Raw genomic sequence first — 16103 nt, 5'->3', positions numbered from 1 at the left:
AAAAAAATAAATCCCCGGCCTGTGGTGTAAAAACCAAGCCTGAACTGATGTCATAAAAATGTGGTAACCCTGATCACGTTGATTTCTTTATTGTATACATACTACCTTTCCTTTAAAACAAAGACCCAATATACATCAACAGTTGACAAAAACATACGGTGAACATTTTTGTGTTAGGGAGGTAACGCCGTCTGTGAGACCTTCTGTCAGCTGATATTTTACTATTTTATCCCGAAAATGGTTTTATTTAATCCATTTGAGCATGTCGCTATGAAGACGATGTAAGAAATTAATTCGTATTATGTGCATTTTCACATTTTTAACTGCAAAGGTAACATATGTTTGAAAAACAACAACAATTAAACAAGTTCCTTTTAAGCGGGAAATCTTTCATCCTTCCTTTGTACTAAAAAGTTTGACTTTATATTTTTAAAGATTAGATTTTCAAAAATTGACTTTATATTGCTGCTCATCTCATGTTTTTTGTCCATTGATTTGTTACTTCTCATAAGATTCGGATTCTGGATTTCTTTTTATTAAATGCTAAAAGAGGGTGCCCGCGTTGAAGGGCTAAATAGAGGTGAATAGAAACAAAAAATGAAGGTAGAAGAAAAGAGACAGAGAGATAAATGTAGATTGAGAGATATAAAATAAGGTTTTATTTCGGTCGCTAACAGTCCCTTAATTAGCTCAGGGGTGCACAAAAATATCATAAAAACATGCTTGGTTAATTTATAGGTCTACTTTCTAAATTTCCGACTGATTTGTTTGACCGTTTCGGATTCCATGACTGATAACATTAAGGATCATAGTTGTCCTTGTTTAGACGTTTGTAGTAATTTTGAAAACCCGTGAATCAACTGACTCAGGGATTATCGATACGACAACTTCAGAATTATTTATTTACATACGTAGGCCCCAAAATATACGTATCGCTCAGGTATATTAGACCATTAATATTACATATTATATGAACTATTAACAGACTAAGAGTAATATTACATACACAATGCAGGCTATAAAATAAAAATGATAAGAATATTCATTTCATATCAAAGATTCATAATTCTCAGAATGAATCCGAACCACAAAAATTACTTTTCCCCTCATATGTAGTTGTATGTAATAACTAGAAATGATATCTTTGTAAGGAAAAAAGAACGCGAGGAGAAGGAGAAAATTAAGCAGCCTGTTATATGATTTTGAGGGGAGAAAATTAATTACTGCTATTACTTCTACATTTAAAATAATTATGTATTTATTTTATTATGCATTTTTAAAACAATTTACACCTAAGATAGGCGATAATTCTTATTTCAGAGGGGCAAGTTAACACCACGACAACCTTTTTAATAATGAACAAAAAAGAAGAAAGAGCACATACAACAATCTTTTTTCCTTTTCTAATTTTTCAAGGTAAATTTTTCATTACAAGCCACTCAAATCTAGGGCCTACATACATACTTAATAGGTAAATTATATTCGTGATTATTAATTCTACTTTAAAACAGGGCCGTTACAGATGCGTCCCCAGGTTTGCTTTTTTGTGTTATAGCTTTAAACTTTTTGGGGGGGATGAGTCTAAATGGGGAAAAAATGACTTTTTATTTTTATTTATAAATTCTGAGAAAACTTTACTATAATGTTTTTAACAAATAAGTGACAAGTTTGGCGAATAAAATTTAAAAACATTTTAACAAAATTTGACAACGTACTTTTTTTCTTTTAGTAACAAAAGTTTGGCAAAAAAACTTTTTTGAACAATTTTACAGATGTAATTTGTTTATGTCCCAAAATTTGACCGAATAACCTTTTAGAAAAAAAAAAATTCACAATAATTTTTCTTTGAAAAATATAATCATTTGTTGTATAAGCAAAATTTTGACAAATTTTTAGACACAGCCAATTTGACAAAAGACGAAGTTATTTTGACTTTCAAAACTGTGATAACCAACAAAAATAATTTACAAAAACGCATTCTTTCCTACAAATTTGACAAAATTTTAGTGAGGGTGTTTGTAGCACCTTCCCCTAGTCACGGGATGTTTCAAGGGCACACTATATGTTTCTTTCCTTATTCCCCTATACTGAATATTACCATATTTTGTAGTAAAAAATAACGACCTTGAGGGGATTACAATTTTCTTCTTTTTCCTCTAACAAAATGATTTTTGATGACATCTAATTTGTATTAATGTTTTTATATGCAAGTATTTTAGTTAGTACTAAAAATTCCAGAACTTGACCTTTGCATCATTTTTGAAAAGGTCATGAAACATCAAAAAGAGGAAGGAATAATTTGATGCAATAATGATGGGGAGGACTTGAATTTGATCAACCCATCATGTCCTTTATATTCTTAACATGTTGAAGCGTAGCGTTGTGTTGTAGTTAAAATAATATATATATATATTATTTTAGGTAGTGATTCTTAACCTTTCATCACTGCAGAGCTTTGGTTTCACCGTGGTTTTTTAAATTAAAATTTATTAAAAAAGTTTCAAAAATCCATAACTACTCACAAAGGAATTAAAAAATCCATAGTTGTTCACAAAATATACCTTTTTTGGAAAAATAATTTAAAAATGAAATTTCAAATATTAAATTTTTTTCGAAAAAAAGTTCAAAAATCCACAGCTATTCACAAAAAAAAAAAAATTAATTCTTAATAATATTTTACGATCCATAAAATATACTCAACAAAATATCTTATATATTATTGATTTAATCTCTCATGAAGCCCTGGTTGGGAAACACTGTTCTAAGTACATAATTTGAAGAATCTTTATGTTTTAATTAACAAATCTTTTGATCCATAATATAAATAGTATTATTTTTTTTGAAGAATTAATTAATTATACACATTATAAGCCATAAGGAAATTATTGAAATGCATTTCTTTTTTTCTAGTCAACTATGATTTTGAAGAGCTACATCCCTGGTACAGTGCTTCTGAAACCAGGACATCCCTGAGAATAGCCAGGGTGCGCAGTGCACTATTTAAATGTTACTTTTATTATCAAAAATAAGTACAAAATACGATACTGTATAACTGTACTTTATGTAAAACACATTTACTTATAATGACCCCCATTATCAAAGATTGTTCCGTGAAACAATCTTTGCGTCTGATTTGGACTTTTTTTAACGAACAAATTACCGAATGACCACATTGACGAAAAAATAATAAATATGTATATTTGATGATGATTCATACTCTAAAACTATTTAAATATGATTCTCATTCATGCACCTCCAATTTTAAAAGATAAAATGTTTAATTATTCGCCACAAATTGCAATGCAAAAGTGTGCATGAATTAATTACCGACTCAATAATCCTCATGACGTGTTTTTCATTGGATGATAAACTTACACTATACAACACATAAACACTACTCAATGAGCAAAAGTCCCTGCAAATGGCAATACGAAAAATAATGCCTCAAGAAATCCAAACATTGATAGCAGACAAAAAAAGATACAATATATTTTTGTTTGAGTGAGGATAATCGTCATGATTTTTATTAGAAGGTTTCTAATAGCAGTTCGAGCTGACTGTTGAAGCATCCTCATAATGAAATGACTCAAGTAATTATTAAATTAATGAACACTTAATCATTGCAATCTGTTGCTAATAATGAGCATTGGAGTAACATGAATGGGAATTATAATTGCAATCTATTGCAGTAGGAATTATTATTCTAAAATATATTTATTATTTTTTCGGTTAAGTGTCGTCCGTTTGGCATTTTTTCCCCCGGTAAAGTGTTCGCACACGATATATACGATATAATTATGAATAAATATTGATTACTTATTGATAATAATAAGTAATAATGATTCATTGTACTTAACATATGCATGAATACGCATAGTATATCTTTGAACAGAACTCTCTTGATTAGGCCCTATTGTTTCTTTTCAGTTATTAAAATTCTTTTTTGGAGGGAGATTATGCAGTATTAAATTGGGCAGAGAGATAGTAATTTAAAGACTTTCAGGTAGAGTTTTCAATTTGGTAGAAGGATATGAGGGAATGAAATAGTCGACACTCCAAATAATAAAAAATATAATATATATTTCTTTTAGTAGATTATATATTCGACCCATAATGGTATTGTTTAAGAAGTATAGATATATGTATATTAAAAGGTCAACAATGTGACATTTCGTATAAGGAAGAAAAAAGTATAATACTTATTGATATTCATAATCCCATCAATATGAATGTAGATTGTCAGGGGCATCCGCAGGGTCTGGGCTGGAGGAATTGTAGCCCCCTCTCCCAAATTAAGGAATTTTTGCTTCTTACTAGATTTTTTTTTTCGTCATTCAGGCAAATTATGTAGAAGAGCAAAAAATTTTCTGTAAAAGGCTATAGATTTTTCAATTTTTTTTCCCAAAAAATTAAATTTTTTGTGAATAGCCATGGTTTTTAGATTTTGCCCCCGGAAAATTTTAGTTTTTGAGAATACCTATGGATTTTTGAAATTTTTTTCAAAAAATTTAAAATTTATTTTTTTTGCAAAAAAAATCCAAAAAATTTAGTTTCTTTGTGAATATCTATGGATTTTTGAAATACTTTTTTTAATTTTATATTTAATTTCCGGACATTTAAAAAAAAATCCTGTGGACGCTGCAGATTGTAAGGCCATAGTGTTCCCTTTAATATGCCAATGAAAAAAAGATAATTTATTACATAGAAATTTTGATTTTAGTCCACAGTAGTGCTTCTTAAACATATCACATTGCATACCACTTGAGGAAATTTCAAGAATTCCCAGTATTACCATTATACCAAAAAATCGACAATTTTTGACATAATGTTGTTATGCAACATTCACAAGTACCTTTTTTGTATGATTTTTTTAAATGATATAAAATGGATATTTGATTAATTTTTTAAAATAAAAAAGTCATATTTTTTTAATGAACTTTTTCTTTGACAAATTTATATAAGTTTTTTTTTTTACAAGGAAATTTATGTTAGCCCATCTACCCTCCGCTACTCAAGCCAAGTTTTGAACGAAGCGCCAAGAGTATAGGATAAAGTAGAACAGACACTGAATTTACATGCACACTTGGTGTAAAAAAGTGTCATAAAGGGATTGATTAATGGAATCAGCTCTATCACTCTACTAGTATTTGGAGTTTGTACCTCACAAACAGATGGAATTCGACAAATATATTTAGTTCAAGAGCAAAATTTTGAATAACCTTGTTCCCTGGCTTATATTACCCCCCAAGGGCAGCCCAGTAAGCAAAGTTTGTTCCATCACGTCTCATATACACAGAAAATTAAATTATTAAAATAATAGTTACCTGTTTCATTTTATCCAATTCTCCTAGCCATACATTGAGTAATTTCCCTGGATCATCCTCTATATCCGAGTCTGCACCTCCACTACTCATGTCTAAGGGCTTTGAGCAATTACTACTCCCCACAGATGATGCTGGACTCGAGGACGGGACTAAGACAGGCTCCATAGCTGCTGCTCGTGAATGACTACGAAGATGATTATGAGGGGCAAAGTATGGAGGAGAGTATCCACCTTTTGTTGTAGTAAGAGATGATGGAACTTCTTGGAGTTCCTCTTCCTGTCCTTCAAGTTCCTTCTTCTTAGACTTAAATCGAAAAGAAGAACTGCAAAAATAAAAAAATATATGATTATTATATCAACTATAGAGGGAAATCAGAGTTGAGCATATCAATAATCTTAGAACAGAACTCTGATAGCGTTTGAATCAATAAACTGATAAGAATAATGATTGCGCAAAAAATAGCAACCGTTTTGCCAGAAAAACAAAACCTGACTCAAGGACCTTTTGGGGAATTTTGTTAACTTTTGCAGAAAAAGAGGATTCATTCATAGAGAGGAGACCCAGTAGGATTAAGTATATATGTATATTGAAACTAACGAATGATCAAATTTCAATTTCTTTCTTTCTCTCCTGTTCCTAAGGTCATAAATGTTTCTTTTAAAATGAATACATACATAATAAAAAAAAACAGAGTTAGTTAATATAAAAAATGCAATGAAACAGAATATATTTCTGTTTCTCTTAAAATAATAATAGTATGTACATAAATCCAAGTGTTGATTAAACTCATTTTTCGACAAGTTGATTGATAAATCTCTCTCATATGTATCAGAACAATCTATACTATATGTATAGTATGAAATTCCATTAATATCTCACACTTTGTGTGTATAGAATGAAGAAATACGAAAAGTCTACAACTATAATTCTAAGTAATAACTCGTTTGATGTATTTAAACGTTTACAAATGAACAAAGATTTGGTTCATTTCATTATGTACGGAAAATGAATAGTCATTTAGTTTGAAATAATAAAGAGGGAGCTCTCCTTCAGTTTCGCAGAACATATGTTTTTAATAGTGTTGAGGCTCAGTCCAAAACCTATTTTAAGATTTCACAAATCACGGAAAATTAAATGAGAATAAAGTAGTTGAATATATTATGTCAGGGGTGTCCAGAGGGGGTGGGCTGGAGGATGTAGCCCCCACCCAAAAAAAAAAAAGAAAATAATATTGGGAAATTTAATTTTTCTTTTCTTTTTCGAAAAAATTTAATTTTTCAATTTTTTTGCAAAAATTTCATTTTCTTTGAATAAGTATTTTTGAAATTTCTTTCCAAATAAATAAATATCTAAAAATTTTTTCAAAAAATTATTGTTTTTATGAAAAGTTGTAAATTTCTTAAATTTTTTCGAAAAAAATTAATTTTTTGAGAATTTTTATATTTTTTTCTCTTTTTAAACTCAATATTTGAAATTAAATTTTAAATATTTTTTATTTTTCAAATTTTTGGATTTTTTTTTTCAAAGCCCCCAACAAAAAACATCCTTCGGACACCCCTGGAGAGATTTCTTTATTAAATTTGTAGATGGAAATTGTTTACACCTCTGAACAAGAGTTCATTTCTGATAGTGATCCATCATTTTCAGACCGAATCACAGCACTAATATTTTGTTCAAATCATTCTACATACATTAGAAATCTTCGTTCCAAGAAACTTTTTTTTTTCTTTTCTTTAATAGCAGCACTGAGTTTCGAGTATACCTGAAGGTTCGTCTCCTCACAATGGAATCCTTTCTTTGAAATTTAAAATGACTTTTATTGTTACTAAAAGTATTCAAGAAACATCTCCATCGATTCCCTCTGACTCCTCGTCCAAATCCACCACCGCTCCCTTCCTCCTCATCCGAGTCATCACTTAAAGGAAATGGAGGGGAATGGTTGGGTGGAGGGGTTTTAAGAGGACGGATCCACCAATAACTTTGTATCCTTTCACTCCAATACTCTAAATCCATGTGTATGAATACTGAGGACGCAATTAATTTTGTACAAAGGGGGAATTAGGAAATGCTGTTGTGTTTGTTTCATATTTATGAATATAATTCAAAAAGAGAAAATGACGATCCAATCATGTGACAAGAGTGTTTGTAGTAGGTAATAATTCTATTGCTTTTGCTACTTGGGATAATTCCAAATCAAATATTAAATATATCTACATAAGGCGGAAGTTTACTTTTTTCCACTTCTTATTAATAAAATTAATTATATAGACAAATAGTTGGATACATTTCTATATGTAAGGATATATTCTCACAAATGGAATACAAAATATATGGGCATATATGTAGTTGCCGAGGTATGTAGTATCTCCAAAAGTGCAAATATAAATAATTAATGGGTTAAGATATATTTTGATATAATTTAAGTAAGTGGAAGATGTACACATAATTTCAAGAACGCTTTGAGTTATAAATTAACTAGTCAAATAATTTTCTTTAAGGGTTTTAAAAAAATAAATAAATTTGTTTCTGTTTGTTTATATATATTTTCCTTTTAAGGTCATTAATATATATTATATGCCCATCGTAAGAAACCCTTTTTTTAAAAAGATATGATGTACTTAATATATGCCCCGTCCGTCAACGCAAAGGCAAGCAAGGATACACTTTTTCTCGCCAATGAATCTGGATTATATATACATACATATGTATTCTACAAATAGTAATTATCTTCCATATTTATACATAAATTATTCCAAATAATCCTTTGAAAGGACCCGCAATTTGAACTCAGAGGTCAACAGGTTACAATTAATGGAAATAATTCACTTCTAAATATGGTTGAAAGGACATATTAGAAGGAATTAAGGATTCATAAATGACTGAAAAGGGCTATGGGCTGTTACCCAAAATGGCAATTGGAGTCTCCTCATAATTGACGCAAATATCAATGAGATATTTGTGTAGTATTTATAAAATAAATATATGTATATTTAATACTGTTCCAGATTGCCTGCGTTTGTGTTGACGCATCACATATGTACTCATACAAACAAACATCTCTGGTCTGTCAATCAAGCACTCCAACAAAAGCAGCACCTCCGTTTCCCCTTCGTACAAAAAGTACCTTTTTGAAGTCTGAGTTGGTTATGTATGTATTAACAGTTTATGATCAGAGAAATTCACCATCATCATCACTCGTGGTAGACGACACTTCATCCTGATGATCACATGATCACATCACTTCTTGAGTGAATGAAGAAAAAAACATTATATCGTTTATATACCATGCAAATGACTTCTCTCTTAATGCTTAGTCAACAAAAAAAATAATTATATATATAATTTTTTTTAACAATTGCAAATGAGTATAAATAAATGCATTGTATATAAAAGGTAGAGGATACACGCACAGTGTCTTGAAATGACCAAATCAACATTTAAACTGATGATGGAAATACAAATATCCGAAAAACAAAATTGCAAAAATTTCAGGCCATATTACCCTCCTCTCCTCAACATACATAGGTATAAGCGAGCTTTAAAGAGTGCCCGTTTATTTTATATATATGTATGTGGGTATAGACGTTGCAATCGTTGCTTCTATATATTTATACATTATTAATTATTATATATAATAAGCAAATCTGTCCAAAAGATAATATAATTACATAGACTTTGAAATCTCAATTGGTTCGCTTCCACTCGACTCATGGGAAATCTGCGTATTAGGGGGAGGTAGATGGACCAGGGATATAAATAGAGAGAGAATGAACAATTAATTTATTAAAAAATAATTAAATAGGATAATCATTATAAATAATATCATTGACATAAATGATTATTAACAGACATACTTGAATGATTAATATAAATACTAATTAGTGTTGAGACTCGATTCAAAACTACATTTTTTTTTACTGGTTCGGTAATAAGTGATTTGTTAACCACAGATTTAAACCGATATTTCGGACAAAACCGCGATTTTAGACTGCAGAGTCCTGGACAGTTTTTCTCCCGGAATCCTCATTTATGAGAGGGTAAATGTTCCAAAATTTTGAAAAACACATGACGTCATCAATTTCAACAATTCGTCTAAAGGTTCGGTCTAGACACGGTGTTATCTCACTAAAACGGCCCTATGCCCTTAAACTATTTTGCATCAGAACATTTTGCCTTAACCCCACTTTCTCTCAAGGATATTTTGCTTATATATATATATATATTAGGTATATACGTCGTTATTGTTTATTTTTGGTTTAAACCTTTAAATGAGTATTTGGATTATGCCCCAAAATTACACTACATACTATCAAAATCTCAGTATTTAATGGGTTCGAGCCAGAAACAAAATAGGCAGTATAATTTGAACGATAAGAAGAATCAACAAAGGCGACAACTGTTCGAATGGAAGAAATGCTCGTCACTTCTCTGTTATTAATTGCCATTATACATTATGGATCAGTCATATTGGGAAAGACTCGTGGATATATGAACATGCATAATATGAGGAAAGATCAGGGATTTCCACTTTTATATGCTCCATGATGTGTCAAAAGAAGAAGCGGTTATCTGTGGTGAGGCAACCCACTGAGAGGATTCGGAGAGGTTGACTAAGGCCGGGTAGGCATAGTAGAGCAAGAAGAAATGAGAGATGTAAGCTCTAAAGCTCAGTATAGTTGGAACAGTATATAATCGAAATAGTATGATGATCTTTATGATTTTGATTTCTTGTCCAAAGAGTATGAAACAAGTTTCATTACGTAGTCACTTAAGGGGCTCGAATACCTTAAAATTTTATATCTAGGACTGGGAATGAATAGTTATTTTGATTGTATGCATTGAAAATTTTGGGGGATATAAGACAGAAAACAACCATTTGTTGTTTTTTATAGTAATAAACATTACATATTTTTTTTATCAAATTAAGAATCTCAGACCGATCTATGATTTTTAGACTGAGCCCCAACACTAATACTTGTATTGTGTGCAAGTTAGGTTTTTAAACAAGTTACAGTTTGTTCTTTGTATAACGTCTTATTTAATTAAAATGACGGATGCCATTTTAATTACGAACTATGCATAGAATGATGCTTTTATTTAATTTTGATTGATATAAATTACTCATTTGATTATGTCAAGAGTACCAATTGAAATTCTTCATTTAAAATATTGTATCTCATTTTTTTGGGTTGCCAATTGCACAAATTCAATGTAATTAGTAGAGTTCCAAAAAGTCAAATTTAATTAATATTATAATACCGGCATTTTAATTACCATTAATTAATACACTCATGCCCTTTTTGAAATATATGAGACTCACTTACAGACACATGTGTACGGGACCATTTTCTGCGTGCAGTTTCGATTATTTTAATATTCTATTATCAGAAGTACTTTAGATAAATCAAGCAGGAATTTTAATGGTTCAAAAAAAGCATTTTTACCTTGTTTAAAATCTTAATATATCTTATGTAGAGTGTCCCTCTAGATAAAGCTGACTTAGAAGTAATATAAATAATTTTCCATAGATCCTTACACCACACAATATGTCCAATCAAATAGTAATTTTAATCCATGGGTCAAAGATTACACCATTCATCATCATATGTCGAATATGTTTTATGAAACTTCAATAATTGCATATTATATGATGGACTTATCACAGGTCCGTTAAATTCGCCCTTTTAAATTAATAAATAATACCAAATATCATGTATATTTTCCCATACCATTCTGTATGCATTAGTTGATCATTGTTCATAAATTAAGAAATGTGGAGCCTCAACACATATAAACAATCTTGAACAAAAAAAATCAAGAAAAAGAGAAAATCCAAATTATTTTTTTAAAAATCCATAATACATCCTAGCCAAGTTTCCATAGACATATTTGAGTCTATTAAAGGCTTATTATTCAAATTAGTGGAAGATGCCCAAGAATTTTAATTATATGTAGTTTTAAATAAAGTCCATTAATTTTGCTTGTCTTTAATGCTTTAAGATCAAACTGTGTTGTTTTTTTTAAATAAAGAAAGAAAAATTTAGAAAAGGAAATTTTGGTCTATGAGTTGAATTTTGGTCTATGGTCAAAATCTTAGTCTCAAAAGAAGTATCGGTACAAATCGTTCCAAAGAAATTAAGTTCCGGAGCAATTCTCAACACTATTGGAAATATCAACAGCTGACCCAAAGCAAGGATGTTTGGATATGCTATAAATTATTGTGCATAGTACAAACTCAATAGTTGAAAAATTTGGGAATTTTGATAAAAAATAGAAATACGTTTGTCCAATTGTAAAGAGATCTTCTATTCAAAAATTATGAAGAAGAATTGAAAGTATACATGGAATAGGTAAATAGGGAAATGTAATTATACGTAATATGTATAACGCATATAGTTAAAAAAAGTTTACGATTTCGAAATTACATTATACATAAATAAATAAGTAACAAAAACCAGTTACTCATAAAATATGGCTTTGGTTTTTATACAATTTTATCTATTAAAAAAAAGTGAAATTCGTCAAAAGAAATAGAGGAAAAAACCCTTTAACATTATATCTCTCATGTTTCAAGACATAACTTATTCCCTTTTAAATGCCCTCAATTATTAGTAGGGGTATACGTGTTATAAATATATGTACAAAAAATAAAACTAATTATAATTTAGTGCCCTTCTTCCAAAGAATCTCCTCTTCTTTATAGGTTAATAATCTTTATAATAATAAAAAAAAGCCAAAATAAAGTTGCACTTCGTCTCCTATTACACGCTATTAAATAAGTAACATTTATTCAAAAGTATTTTCATCAGGTCTTTGGAAATAAGGAGGGGATATTATTATACATGAAATTGTCCTTGGGGATAAAAGGGCTCCTGATGTGTAGATTGATATACCATGTATGTGATACATATTAGTGTTGGATTCGAATAAAAAATTTAAAGCTCGGTAGAGTTATTGAGAATTTCCATAAATCATCAATGTAATCTACAGTCTGCGATAGCAAAAAGTACTGTGCCAATTAGAGCTCCCTTAAGTCATGATTACGGGCAATCGATGTTGGGCAACAAAATAAAAAAATCTTTCGAAATTTATCAGCTGTCATATTGGTTGTGATACCTCAATAAACAACGGCAAAGGAGGTGAAAAGGCAACAGGTTACAAATCTTTTACGCACCCATCACTCTCTAAAGGAGATCGAAGAGATTGTGAATTGCTCTGTTGATCTTTTCCTTAAGGTCAGAAGGGCCATTAACAGCGGAGAGAGGCTCTCCAGAAAGACAGGAAGTGAGGACACAACAAAATTGTCACTGAAGATTTCTTAACCGGCGTGGCCTTTGAAATTGAAGCCATGGAGTAACAAGAGGTAACGAAAGAGGTTGTAATTATATGCCAACTACCCCCAAAGGAGATTACTGTTGGCAACAAGACTAAGTCCCTGGCCATAACAACTCAAGCTTGACGAATAGAAAACCTCCCAGATTTATGGCCTCCAAACCTGTGGCTCCATTATCAGCAGACAGCTCGCGATTGAAGTTTGAACGGATCTCAAAGAAAAATTCGGCCTATTTCGCTCCAACAGAAAAAATACCTCTAGATTGGTCATACAAACCAATCGGTCTGGATCAGTTTCATATAAAAATTGATATATATCTATTACGTAAGTTAATTGATGATGAAGTGATGTGTATTTTAAATATGTGAAATACGACCCCCAATAACGTCATATGAAGATAAATGTGTTGTATAAAACATGTTTGTGCAAATCATAAATGGGGATAAGGGATAAAATCGGTCCATAAATGGATATATAAAAAATTGGTCTATATATTGAGACCAAACAAATGGGGCCATGATTTGAAAACGATTAAATTTCGTTCTACAGACTGAGATCGCGGTCTAGACCGAATTCGGTCTTGGACTGAGTTTCAAAACTACTTTCTAACTATCTGTAAGTATAACAAACATCTCAACCAACTGAAGAAGAGAAAATTACGAGAGGAGAGATTCCATGATTTATGTCAAATATATACACATGTACCCTATACCTACGTATAATGAAGCAAGCCTTTGAATACTAAGGAATGGAGATGAAGGAAGGAATAAACATGGGTATAGAAGGACCATGTAATTGCTTTTAAACATATTTTAATAATATGGGATTTGCGTAGGATGAAGAATAAAAAGAAAAATAATACGAAATGAGATTCCTTTTAATTTATATTATTATTTCTTCGAGTTTGGAAGAAGCCCTTCAGGGAACTGATATTAATGGAAATGCAAATAACTTCGTCCTAAATGGAAGACAGAGAGAGTTAAGATCGAAAATAAAATACACGATCTGTAGAAGATCCTCAATCACTATTCCGACATATAACCATAGGGAGGTGACAAAATACGCAAGAGGTTGATCCATTGCCTTTAGCTCTTAACTTTAGTATGCTTCAGGGATATATTAAATATCTTCTTCAAACTCTGGGTTTTAAAATATGTTTTTTTGTTGTTTTTTTAAATTGAGATGCAACTTTTTGAACAGAACTCATAATCTATTAGTTAAATGCTGGTAAAGTGTTTGAATCTTCCTTCTTTTTTATTGGGGTGATTATTTGTTTATGCATTAAACACGCGGAAAGAGCCCTTAATTTAATAGGCTAAATATATCTTCCTTGCTGTAAATACCATTAAGATGATGATTCAAATGATTAGAGAAGTTCTATTGTTTTTCTTCGGATTATAATATATCTAAAATTACAACAACAGATGTATTAAACTTATCAAAATCAGAATTTTTATAATCGGTCTGCCTAACTAAGCCAAGCAGGCAAATAAAAATCCTTGTCAACTCTAGCTTACATTTCTCAATGGTACTATCCTGGATTAGGTGGAGGGGGGGGCATTAGCATTGAAAGAGGTCCAATTTTCTAGACCCATCAGGACCAAGAAAATTCAAATTACAGATCAAAATTTCCTTTTCTAAAAAAAGGTCGTACATCAAATTTTGTTATCACTTTTCTAACAATATCAGAGAAAGGTAATTGTTTCACCTCATATTTCTTTTATAAAAAAATGACGTGGGACTGAATCGAGACTGAAGCTTAACCGAATTAGTTACAATTTTAACAATCTCAGACCGGTGTAGGAATGAAAGATCGAAACCCAACCCTTGTGATCACATTTTGATTTCCAAAAACAGAAATCCTCCTGTTATCTGGCATAGAATACATTTTAACATTTTGAAATTAATATTTACAAGAATAAACTATTTCCATTTTTGATTTTTTCATTTAAAATATCTTGTATTTTTTTTTTTTTTTACATAATATATTTTGGATTTAACATTCTTGTTTTTTAAAGAAAATATTTTGGATTTTTGTCTTTTTTATTTAAATTTCAGGGTAAAATTGCATTATTTCTAGTTCGTCTCAATTTTTATTTAGGATTTCCATCGTGATGTCATTGAGGGTTTTTTCCATTGTAAAATTATTCTGTTATATAAAATAATAAATTAAAAAACTATGATATACTTGTCTTATACTGCATTATAATGAGAACCTTAATATTTTTTGCAAAATTTATGCAATTCTTTTAATAGATCTCTCAGTTATCATATTTTGCTTAATAAACCCTCGACATTTTTATCAAAACTCCAAGGAACGATATGACCGGTTCTAAAACTGGATTGTCCGAATAATAAGGACTAAAATACATTAACCAGTTTTCTTTAATGAGCCCCGACACTTCAAAAATTTATAAAAAGTAACCGGGTAGGATGTAAAAAGATGACTTGTCCGTTACGAAGAGATGGATTGATGACACCATCAAAAGATTATTTAACATCTGGATAGGCACTAACCACGCAACCCTCCTTAATAGAGCCTTTCAAATAAATATTTTGCAAAAAATAAGAATCATTTTTTGTTAAAAGGTGATGAATCATGAAATCACAGAACGGGAATTATCCCATCGTCTATTAAAAGTCTCATTTTTAATTTTGGAATACTGATGGAGCTGTGAAAAATTAGTTAGTTTAAACGAATGAACTTTTATTAAATCTCATCAAAGGTAGAGATTTTTTGAGGTAGTATCCATGACATGGATATTATTATACATATTGCCAGTTCCTCGCAGTTTATCATATTTCGCTTGTATTAAAAAAAAACGTCTCTTGATGAACCTTTTTTTATCTATAGATTACTTTACATTAAGTAATTCATGTTTCAACTCAATGATAAAATAAAATAATTCATTGAATCAAAATAATAATGGTTATACGAAAGAGGTTCCGCCATTTTGATATGATCTACCAACCAAAAGTAATTTTCAGTCTAATTTTATTTTTTAAACTCTCCTTTTCTTTTGATGCATCTTCTTCCTTCTTTTTTTCCCCCCAGAAAAAGAAGAAATAACAATTATTTTTTATGATTCCTTTAGGGATGATGGACCGACCAGCCATGTCAAATCATTATTACCCCTTATTTTTACTGCTACTATATACATTACACATACCTACTACTATGTGTTTTAATTTTTACATAATAAAGTAACGACATACATAGAGGGGTAATTAATGATACCTTTTCAACAGGAGGAACCAGATATTATAAAGGGAGGGGGGATAGGGGAAATCATTAAAACCAATTAGGGGTGGAGGGAAATAGTTTCGTAGTAAATAACTTCCTTATTAGTTATTACTGTCAAAAGTATACACATATACATGAATTCCAAGTAACCAGAGTCAACACAATAATCAGGGGCGTCCGCAGGATCATATATATATATATT

At 30.4% G+C, this 16103-nt stretch overlaps 1 protein-coding gene across 4 annotated transcripts in view; it reads right to left on the bottom strand.

Moving 5' to 3' along the window:
* Nucleotides 1–16103, bottom strand: part of LOC121129003 (uncharacterized) — a 67053-nt gene that overhangs the window by 4492 nt on the left and 46458 nt on the right. For 2 of the 4 annotated variants that reach the window (XM_040724642.2, XM_040724643.2), the window contains one exon: nt 5325–5646. In XM_040724642.2, coding sequence (XP_040580576.1) covers nt 5325–5489 — 165 coding nt within the window. In that variant the 5' untranslated portion in view covers nt 5490–5646. Of the gene's footprint in view, nt 1–5324; nt 5647–7015; nt 7349–8448; nt 8565–8734; nt 8764–16103 lie in introns of those variants that run through there. The other 2 variants (XM_040724640.2, XM_040724644.2) reach the window with 2 other exon arrangements.

The sequence above is a fragment of the Lepeophtheirus salmonis genome, chromosome 14, assembly GCF_016086655.4.
Source record: "Lepeophtheirus salmonis chromosome 14, UVic_Lsal_1.4, whole genome shotgun sequence".
In the NCBI taxonomy this organism is placed as follows: domain Eukaryota; kingdom Metazoa; phylum Arthropoda; class Copepoda; order Siphonostomatoida; family Caligidae; genus Lepeophtheirus; species Lepeophtheirus salmonis.
Note: the sequence above shows the minus strand (reverse complement) of the source record. Positions and strands in the feature narration are given on the sequence as shown.